The sequence below is a fragment of the Urocitellus parryii genome, chromosome 15, assembly GCF_045843805.1.
Source record: "Urocitellus parryii isolate mUroPar1 chromosome 15, mUroPar1.hap1, whole genome shotgun sequence".
In the NCBI taxonomy this organism is placed as follows: domain Eukaryota; kingdom Metazoa; phylum Chordata; class Mammalia; order Rodentia; family Sciuridae; genus Urocitellus; species Urocitellus parryii.
In genome coordinates this window covers 965,984-976,897 of record NC_135545.1, presented here as the reverse complement: position 1 = coordinate 976,897, position 10,914 = coordinate 965,984, and the positions used below count along the sequence as shown (strand labels likewise).

The 10,914-nt window shown below is 45.7% G+C and overlaps 1 protein-coding gene across 1 annotated transcript; it reads left to right on the top strand.

The window, feature by feature from the left end:
• The first annotated feature begins 96 nt into the window (after window positions 1–96).
• Window positions 97–9,675, top strand: LOC113177138 (uncharacterized). Its single transcript, XM_077792858.1, has 4 exons — window positions 97–305; window positions 2,680–2,806; window positions 4,757–4,852; window positions 7,066–9,675. Exons 1-4 carry the CDS (start codon window positions 276–278, stop codon window positions 8,691–8,693), a joined length of 1,881 nt encoding a protein of 626 aa, XP_077648984.1. The 5' UTR covers window positions 97–275; the 3' UTR covers window positions 8,694–9,675.
• The last annotated feature ends 1,239 nt before the right edge of the window (window positions 9,676–10,914 follow it).

The window sequence follows — 10,914 nt, the reverse complement described above, 5'->3', positions numbered from 1 at the left end:
CCCTGGTGGCCCAGGACGGAGGCACTTCCGGTGGGCCTCGTGACCCGGGCGGAACTGCCCGACCTTCGGCGATGACGTCACTGGACGCGACGGCGCCGTCCACGCCGGCTGTGGGTCGCCCAGCGGTGTTCGGCTGCCAGCTTCCCGTGGCTGCTCGGAAAGAAGGAGGAGGGCAGCGGAGACTGGCCTCGGTGCCTGGGACCCCGCCGTGGGCCTCCGGGGCTGGTGGAGCGCGGCCGGCGCCCAGGGTCACCCCTGAGGCATCCCGGCCCAGGATGGCCGCGGCGCTGGTGGACCTGGCGCAGGTGAGTGGCTGGGGTTTCGGCTTGGCGACTTCTGTGCTGGTGGGGAGAGGCTGGCAGCCGAAACGGCCCCGGGGTTCCCTTTGCACTTGTGTTTACGAAAAGCCGGCTCATACTTACAAACGGCACTCTGTGCAGTCTGCAGCAGCCGGCCGGGAAGCAAGCCCCGCTTCAGCCGCACCTGCAGGCAGCCTGCGCTGTCATGCTTGCGTGAAGCCAGGATGCCATCTCTAGTGATAGTCGAGGAAGGTGAAAGGTAACTTCTCTGTTACCTGGTCCACTAGGTCCAGGACTTGACTAGTACCTCTTTCCCAGGTTTGTTCCTGCTTTAATAGGACCTACCAGGGAAAGCCATGTATGCACTCTTCCCCAATATGGTAGGATATACTCTGCGAGTTAGCTCTTACACTTTCCTCTTACACTCGTATCACATCTCTGACAGTTGCTCATTAATTGGTTGAGGTTCTACACCATGGCCTCCTGTCACAGCATAATACAACCTCTCAGCCACGGTCTGCAGGTCGCTTCCTCATCTGCCCTGCTTGACTACTTCTGATCTTGTCTCCTTCCTATCGTTCCTGGCTCACTGCTCTTCAGATACACCAACCTGACCATAGAAAGTTTTCTTTAGTCTCCCAGCCATTGCTCTTTCAGTTCACTGGGCCTCAGACGTTGTTCTCGGATTTCTGTAAGGCCATTCTTTGCATCTTTTTGGCTCTGCTCAAATTTTACTTCTTTGGAGAGGTCTTTACTGGCAGTGTAGGCTGAAGTAGGTCCTTCTCTGCTTGTCCTTGGCCTGCCTTTGTGTGTGTGTGTGTGTGTGTGTGTGTAGGCTATCTGGCACAGTTTTAAAATGTTGCTAAATTGAGGTTTTCCGTGATGTTGGGAGGCCAAATGAAGTAGGTAATAGCACGAGGCCCATAATAGCAGTCCTTCATTGTCTCTGATGTAAGCTGAGGGGAGGCATCATAACCACCTTACTTAATCTGATTTCAGGTTCAGTTACTACCACTGTTTAACATCAGAATAGTTCAGGACTTTGACACTACCCAATGTCACACAGCATTGAGGAGCAGAAACTGACATTTAGCATACAGACCATCAGAGCCTTTGTTTTTTACAGTTAGAAGGCTGGGAAGCCCTGGAGGTGACAGCTAAGGAGAACTATGCAAGTTGAGCAATGCTCCTCTAGGAAGTTGCTTTGGGCATTAAAGTGGAGGGCCAGACATCTAAGCAGAGAGAATTGTTTAGACAAAGGCAAGGTTGTTTAAGGAGGTCTAAGAGGGCCTGAGAGGTTGCCATGATTCTGTCCCTTTTCCCCACCTGCTGAAACATGTTTCAGAATGGTGAGATCCTGTGGTGGTTTGTTCCATGTGCATGCCACCTTGACTGTACAGCATTGTGACCAGTCACAAGCCCATGTTTTCAGGATCACCACCTGCATTATCCTTAGTTGTTTGGATTTCCTGTCTAAAAGTACTTTGGCCTTAGGGTTATCAAAGGGTTTAGCACCCTGTGGGTATTTTCCATGCACTTGGATGATGGCTTTACCCATATTGTAAGTATTTTTTGAGGAGCTGCTGAAAAAAATTGAATAGTAAAATTTAGTGGGAAGACTTAACCACCTTGTTACTATAGACTTACATTGGTGGTAGAGTAATTGACATTACAATCCTCAAACCGGGACTCAAATGCCATAACTGCTCAAACATGAAACTGGGTGAATTGGTGGGGTCCTTCAGGCTCATGTCACTGACTGCCATGTAGAGGTGAATGATGCTGGTGTTTACCCCGGAAGCTATGGAAGGATTAATAGAAATCCTAAAGGCCATGCATAGAATATTTTCTTTTTCAACCTTATGACTTTCATTGATAAAGCCAGAGTTCCTGTATTGCTATGGAAATGAAGGCTCAGAGATAATGAAAGCTCCTTAAGGCTCCATAGATGGCAAGTGCCAATTTCAGGAGTTTGGATTCTATCAGTCTGACTTTGAGCTGGGGACTGGCAGTCATTTGAACACAGAATGTTCTCAGCCTGGGGCAGCACCTGCCTGCACCAGGAAGATGCAGATTGCACTAGTGGGGTCATTATCATTGTTTCCTCACTCCTCTGATGTCCTAGAGCCCTTCTGTCTACATCTCACAGTGCAGAATTTGATCCCATTGACTGTTCTTGCATAAGCAGCATCTTTCCCTTACATGGTATTATGTTGAAGCAGCTCCTCCTTCCTTCTCCAGCCCAGCATGGAGCATGGCCCTTGGGAAACACCATGTGATTTAGGCCTTGATCTCTTTGCATGTTTTTCAGTGAAACAGACTCTCCTGTCTCTTGGAACAGCCCCACGACCAACAGTGTTCCCTCTGATTGACTTTCCAGGGGTCTGTGACCTTCGAGGATGTAGCTGTGACTTTCACCCAGGAGGAGTGGGGACAACTGGACCCAGCTCAGAGGACCTTGTACCAGGAGGTGATGCTGGAAAACTGTGGGCTCCTGGTCTCACTAGGTAAGGCCTTCCACCTCGAGCATCCAGCGGACCTGCGGCCTCCTTCACTCCACCCTGGCTGCTCCAGAAGCCTCTGGATCCAGCCTTCTTCCCAGGGCTTCAGTCATTTACTGGACTCACCTCTTCCTGTCTGGTGTCCTGTGTCTCTCTGGGCAGTGGAAGTAGGGCCCTTGGGCTCCCAGGGTGCTGTGGAGAAGGCGACAGTGGAAGGAATGGGGAGGCATTCAGGACCCAAGGTGAGGTTTCGAGGGAGAACCTGAAGACCACCACAATTTCTCCTGGCTCCTGCCACCATATCCAAACAAGGGCCTTTTCTTCCTGAGCCAGTTTGCAGCATCAGTGGCCTTCTGGTCCTTGCTGTGTGTGACCACCAGATTCCTGGTCCTGTTGTCAGCATGTTTGTATTTTTCCTTATTTGCTGCTGGCTCTTGTGGGACACCCTTGAGGCAGCAAATGGCAACCATGAGCCATCCTTCCCTCAGCCTCTCACTCGGTGCCCAGCGTAGATTGGCCCCAGTCTGTGGTTCTTTTTTATGCCATCTTTCAGTGGGGAGTCTGACTTAGGAGCAGGGTTGGATCAGGTCTCCCCAGTAGCTCAGTGTGCAGGGTGGTGTGGGATATGATCTTTGCTAGGGAGGGGTTTGATAGAATCAGATACGTAAATTCTTAACAATAAGGAGTCCTCTGTAACCCAGCCGACCTTCGCTCACCTTTGGTGCTCCGGCCCAGACTCCCCACACTCCAGTCTTTGCAACTTCCTGCCCTTCCTCCCCTGCCCTCCTGCCTGCCGCAGGACAGCACTTGCAGTTTTCTCCTTGTCCTGTGGTGTGCTCAGGGTGATGCAGCGTTCCACTCTGCTGCCCTTTCTCAGCATCTTCTCACCAGAGCCTTCCTGAACACAGTCTCCAGGAGGCCCCGCCCCATCACATGCTGCTTCTCCCATCTGCCTGTATTTATTTCTATCCTCCTAAGCCAGAGGTTCTCAAGTGGGGAGCCCTTCCGCACACATGGGGTGACGTGGGAAAATGTTCTTGGTTTTTACGTTGGGTTGGAGGTATTACTGGCATTTAGTGGGTGGAGACCTGGATGCTGCTGAGCGTCCTTGTAATGCACAGGACAGATCACCACTGCACACGGGACCTAAAAATCAGTTGGCGGAGGTTGGACCTGTATGAGAGGAAGCACAGACACCCCCTCACCTGGCATCAAGAGACCCTGGAGAAGCCATTCTTGAGGACTAATCTGGTCTGGAGACATGCCCTGGACAAGCAGTTCCTTGAGCACCTTTTTCCTGCCACTGAGATTTGTTGAATGAAAAGTCTGGGTTTAGAGCTGAGTCTCAGCCCAGCCCCTTTCCCTGACACTTGCTGATCCCCTTTCACCAGAGGGAGAAAGTACAGAGGTGGGACTCAGGTGGAAGGTCATAGGGTCATTGTCGGCACTGCCCTTGGAAAAGATTAATCTGCGTTAATTTGCCTGAGTTGGATGTGAAATCTCCAAAGCCGTGTGCTAAGTAGACCTCTGTTGTTTTCATTGCCAAGAGTCAGGCATTAGATGAGGAATGGAAAACTGACTAATACATATACCTTTGCTTTGAGTGAAGAGAGATTTTAGATGTCTGTTTCCCCCTAAATTACTGCTTAAATATTGTTCAGGTTTGAGCTGACCCAGTGCATTCAACCTGCTTGCCTAGTCCTGTGGATGTGGTTAGCCCCAATATGAGCCAGCTTCTGAGTGCATACTGGGGCACAGTGGTCATCCAGTGTGGATGGCCAGCCTTGTTCCAGGTCACATGTCAGCTTTCTTTTTGTTCTGGTGGGAAAGGCTTCATTCTAAGGACTGGCTGCTGGGCTTGAGGCCTGAAGGAGATGGAGGATGTTTACTGCTTTTCACAAAATCCATGTTTCTCCCTTTTTTTCTTTTTTTTTTTTTTCTTTTGTCCCTGAATAGGGTATCCTGTTCCCAAACCTGAGCTGATCTTCCAGCTGGAGCAGGGGCAGCAGTTGTGGACAGTGATGATAGACCTCTCTCAGAGCACCTGTCCAGGTAGGAGCCATGACCTTGGCTAGTGGAGGCCCTGCAGGCTTGAGGCAGGGAAGACACTGGCCTCGGTATCTCTTGGGAAGCATCGTACTGTGGCCTCTGGATTTTGTAGCCATGTTGCCCTTTGACCTGTACCCCTCTGGTCAGCCAGACCCATCAACTTGTTCCAGGTCCTGGGAAAGAGTGAGGTTAGTGAGCTAACACCTGGCCAGGGCTCCAACTGTGTGGTCATGAAACCTGGCTTGGCCATCACCAGCTCTGAGGCCCTTCCTAGTAAGGTTGAAGACTCGTGGTTTTGTACATAAGGGTGATGGAGTTGGTACAAGGCTCAGCGGCTCAGCATGTGTAGCTGTGATTTTCACTGTCCCCAGGTCTGCGTGGTTCTTTCCCTCATCAGCCTGCTCTCTGATGGTTTTTCTGCCTTTCTCCAGTGAGCACAACCATTCCCACTCCAGGGACACCAGTCCCCTCACATTCTACCTGAGGAACTAGATATTATCCACACTTGTGTACAAACTGTGGAGTATATGTCCAGGAAAACAGACAGTGTGTTGAATATCTCAATTCTCTCCTCTTAAGTAGCTGTGCTTATTTCAGATTAAGTGTACATATTAGAAGAGGTGTGAATTGTGGGACAGAAGGGTGTCCAAGCAGGAAGCTTCTGTATCCTCAGGGATTTGTTAATCATCTGGTTTCTCCCTGTGACGATATATAGTTGGTATGTTGCTGACTTGGGATGGTCACTGCAGTATTGATGGACAATTCTGTTGGGTTTCATTTTATATATATATATATATATATATATATATATATATACACACACACACACAGCTGATTAAGTAATTGATTATGTAAAACCGTCTCTAGCAGTGTCCCCTTTTAAGAGCCATAATTGGTAACTTTTTTTATTTTTTCTTAAGGTACTAGGGGTTGAAACTAGGGGTGCTTTACTCTGAGCAATATCTCCAGACCTTTTTACTTTTTATTTTGAGACAGAGTCTTGCTGAATTGCTTTGGGCCTCACTAAATTGCTGAGGCTGTCCTCCAACTTGCAATCCTCCTGCCTTGGCCTCCCCGGCTGCTGGGATTATAGGTGTACACCACTGCACCAGGCTTTGGTTGCTACACTGTGGCTTAATGCTCTCACGGTCGTCTTACTAATTTTTCTGGTTTTGCCAGACCTTAGCCTGATTCATTTCTTTAGAATACAATATTTAGGGGCTCACAATGAGATAACTTTTTGTAAATTGTCAATATGGAATTGAGATAATGTCTCCCCTAAAGACTTTCTGTCCCTTCACCCAGCCTCTTCATTTGGTCTGGCTTTCAAGGAGTCAAGAATTAAGAAGTGTCTGAATGTGGTGGATACCCTATATCCCAGCAGCTCAGAATGGTGATTCAGGAGGATCACAAGTTCAGTGCTAGTCTTAGCAATTCAACCAGACCCTGTCTCAAAATGAAAAATAAAAAGGACTGGAGATGTAGCTTAGTGGTAGAGGATCCCTGGGTTTAATCCCCAATGCCGTCAAAAAGATGGATATATAAATTCAACAACTGATACAGAGAAGGAAAGAAATTAATCACAAAACTGGGGTTTAACAGATGTGAACCTTTCCAAAAAGTTGAGGTTAGATATTGTTGCTCTGTCTCTGATCACATGTTTTGTCTTTCTGGTGTAGACAGATCTTTCCCTGAGTCATCTCTTCAGGATAAATTGAAAGGGGGTCCAAAGTGATATGAGGAGCCTACCTTGTATGAAGCAGAAATTCCAGAAATCTAGTGTTCGATGATTCCCATTGATCAAACACCAAATGTGACTTTTGCTGAGATTTCTCATCATACGCTTCCTGTCTTCCATGTGGGCCACCTTCGTTGTGCTTTCCTGGTGTCCCTGTAACAGCATGGGATGGCGTCCTGTAGAGGAAGCTTCCTCCACATGGTCTCAGCATTGCTCTGTCCAGCCACGTGTGGGCTGCAGTTGTGGAGCTTACTCCACTGCAGACGCTCTGTGTGCTGACTGACCTCTCCCCAGGTCTCCCTTTCAAGGAAGGTTTGGGATCCAAGGGTCAGGAAGAAAGATGTTCAAACCTAAGGTTCAGAGGTAACAGAGTGGACAGAGAGGCTGTGTTTTGAGTTCCATGTTTTCACTGAAGTGAGGATCTTGTCCTTCTGTGTTGTTATTAACAGGCCCTGTTGTGTGTTTAATTTTCTTTCAGGTGATAACAGAAAACCTCAAGCCACCAAACCTACTACTTGTGAGCCAGCCTTGTCCGAGGGTGCCTCACTCCAGGGACAGTTAACACAAGGGGCCTCAGGGTGCTCCCAGGTGGTGGCAGCCAGAGGTCAGAATGGGCCATCAGCAGTGCAGGAAGGACTCTTGAGACCAGGTGTAGAGCTGCAGGAGAAGCTTCCTGGGAAAAGTATCCCTAGACCTGGTGGTTCAGGGGCATCTGAGGACATTTGTTCAAGGATGGTACAGGTCCCTGTCTGTCTAGGAGATGCTGTTCATGACTGTGACCCACAGATCACTGCTATGGATTCCATGAGTCAGGAGAATGAAAACATCTTCAAATGCAGTGAATGTGGGAAAGTGTTTAACAAGAAACGCCTTCTTGCCCGACATGAGAGGATCCACTCTGGAGTGAAGCCCTACGAGTGCACGGAGTGTGGGAAGACCTTCAGCAAAAGCACATACCTGCTTCAACACCACATGGTCCACACAGGGGAGAAGCCCTATAAATGTATGGAGTGTGGAAAGGCCTTCAACCGCAAATCACACCTTACTCAGCATCAGCGGATCCACAGTGGGGAGAAGCCCTACAAGTGCAGCGAGTGTGGAAAGGCCTTCACCCACCGCTCCACTTTTGTCTTGCATAACAGGAGCCACACTGGAGAGAAACCTTTTGTGTGCAAAGAATGTGGCAAAGCCTTTCGTGATAGGCCGGGTTTCATTCGACACTACATCATCCACAGTGGGGAGAATCCCTATGAGTGTTTTGAGTGTGGCAAGGTCTTCAAGCACAGATCATATCTTATGTGGCACCAGCAGACTCACACTGGGGAGAAACCCTATGAGTGCAGCGAGTGTGGGAAAGCCTTCTGTGAGAGTGCGGCCCTAATCCACCACTACGTCATCCACACTGGGGAGAAGCCCTTTGAGTGCCTCGAGTGTGGGAAGGCCTTCAACCACAGGTCCTACCTCAAGAGGCACCAGCGCATTCATACTGGAGAAAAGCCTTATGTGTGCAGTGAGTGTGGGAAGGCCTTCACCCACTGCTCTACTTATATCTTGCATAAAAGGGCCCACACTGGAGAAAAACCCTTTGAGTGCAAAGAATGTGGGAAAGCCTTTAGCAATAGGGCAGACCTCATTCGCCACTTCAGCATCCACACTGGGGAGAAGCCCTATGAGTGCATGGAGTGTGGGAAGGCCTTCAACCGCAGGTCAGGCCTCACGAGGCACCAGCGTATTCATAGTGGGGAGAAACCCTATGAATGCATCGAGTGTGGGAAAACCTTTTGCTGGAGCACAAATCTCATTCGACACTCTATTATCCACACTGGAGAGAAGCCCTATGAGTGCAGTGAGTGTGGAAAGGCCTTCAGCCGCAGCTCATCCCTCACTCACCATCAAAGGATGCACACTGGCAGAAACCCTGTCAGCACAGCAGAGGAGGGGCCCCCTTTCACAAGTGCTCATGCCTCCGTCAACATTCAGGAACTTCTATTAGGGGATGACTTTGTGAATGTAACTGATAAGGAAAAGCTTTTGAAAGAGGAAACATCCTACATGGCATCTGATCATTCATACCAAAGAGAAAACCCACAAATGTCTTCATTATAAGAAAACCTTATTATTTGTTATCTGAAGACTCATTAGAAATTGACTTAGCTTACAACACTGTTCTCCATCTGAGAATTCATCCCAGGAGAGAGAGACAGGTTATTTTGCACTTAGGACTACTTTCAGCTGCATCTTTCTTCTCATTTACAGTGCAATGTTATCTCAGGAATGTTTATAGAAAGGAAGTGATATAGAGTGAAACATCGGCACTGCTTCTTTCACACTATTCCACTCAGTCTATGGGACTCGTTCATGGATTTCTTAGTTTATTTGGGTGGAGAGGGTTCTGGTTTAGGAGACAAAGAACCTTGACTGTCTTGTATATGCATTCAGTGCTGTCCAGTGTTGAGAGTTAGAAAGTTGAGGTCAAGTCTAGAAACTTACTAAATATCCTCCTTATTGTACAATATTGTCTCTGTCTTGTGGAGCACACGTTTTTAAGAAGAATATGAAGGTGTGAGTGCAGTGAGTGTGGGAATACTTTTATATTTAAGGGAATAAGGAAACATGTTTTTGTGTTTGTGTGTGTAGTGCTAGGAATTGAACCCAGGGCCGCAAGCAATTTAAGCATGCAGTATACCAGTGAGCTACATCCAGCCCCAGGGTATACAAATGAATGGACACTTGTTATTGCACCACTTAAGACTGGCAAACTCTCTTTAATATGGTTTCAAACACCACTCAGAATTTTTCTTGATCCCCTCTTTTCGTTTACTTGAAGCTATGTAGTAAGTCTTAAAATTGGGTAAAATGATTCCTTTTCTTTCTTTTATTTCAAGTTGATTTAGTACTTTTTTTTTTACTTTCGACGTACACTTTAGGATTTGTTTTTCTGATATCATAATGAAATACCAGTTATTTGATAGATGTTGAGTTAAATCTAGGATCAGTTTTTTGAGAATTGTATCTTTCTATTGTGGTGAGTCATCCATTTATGAATGTGGTTTTATGAACATGGTATATCATTTTGTTTATTTAAGTATTCCTTGACTTATTCCTTTACTGTTTTATAATTTATAGCATATAGCTTTTGTATATTTTTAATAAGATTTATACCTTTTTTTTAACAGTTATAAAATTAATATTTAAACTTTCAATTTCCACATGATGTTTGGCAGTATGCAGAAATGTAATTAGTTTTTGGATATTGTCTTACTATCCTTCAACTTTGCTGATGTATATCTAGCATTGTTTATATTTGTTTTGCTAGAGAATCCTTTGGATTTTAAACAAAGAAATGTCCTCTGTAAATAGAATCTTTTCTTCTTTCCCATCTTGCATATCTTTTATTTCCCTTATTTTAATTCACTAGCTAGGATTTTCAGTATGATGTTGAATAGGATTAGTGAGAACTCATCCATACTAGTAGGGAAGAAATGTTCAGTTTCTCATAAATAATGATGTTGAACATAAGATTTATTTTAGCCAAAAATAGAAAATTTTTTTCTATTCTGAATTTGCTGAGATTTTTTTATTACTGATTGTTGAAATTCGTCAAATGTTTTTTCTCAATCATTTGAAATCATCATTATATGTTGCTTCTATATTCTGTTGATATGATATGTCGTATTACTTTGAGATCTGAATATTTAGCCAGACTTGCGTCCATGGAATAATCCCCAGTTGGTCATGGCATGTGATTTTGTCTACCATTATTCCATTTGCTAGTGTTTTGTAGAGGAAAATTTCCCTGATTTCATTAATTATAAGGAAGCTGTGTTTTCTTCATTGCTTTTGGACTGTCTTCATCTGGTGTCAGGGTGACGCTCATCTCCCAATATGAATGGGGAACCCTTCTCGTCTTTTCAGTTATTTGGAAGATAATTTGTAGAATCGGTGTAATTCCCGTCATGCTTGGTAGTATTCTCCAGTGAAGCATTTGGACCTGGAGGTTTTTCTTTAAGATGTTTAATTATATATTTATTTTATTTTATATGTATAGAACTTATAAGAGTATTTCATATTGGATAAATTATCATGGTTCTTTTCAAGGAATTGTTTTATTTCATGCAAATTATTTAATTTGTTTGAACTATTTTCTATTATCCTTTGATTGCAGCAGGATATGTTCTTTTTTTTTTTAAACGAATTACCATCTTAAAGCATGCAGTTTTTTTTTTTTTTTTTAAGAGAGAGTGAGAGAGAGGGGGACAGAGAGAGAGAGAGAATTTCAACATTTATTTATTTTTTCTTAGTTTTTGGCGGACACAACATCTTTGTT

Bases quoted from the DNA above. Each gene is read 5' to 3' on its own strand.
- LOC113177138 (XM_077792858.1), top strand. From the start codon at position 276: ATGGCCGCGGCGCTGGTGGACCTGGCGCAG. The intron at 2,807-4,756 runs GTAAGGCCTTCC...GTCCCTGAATAG, and splicing joins TGGGCTCCTGGTCTCACTAG to GGTATCCTGTTCCCAAACCT. The intron at 4,853-7,065 runs GTAGGAGCCATG...ATTTTCTTTCAG, and splicing joins CTCTCAGAGCACCTGTCCAG to GTGATAACAGAAAACCTCAA.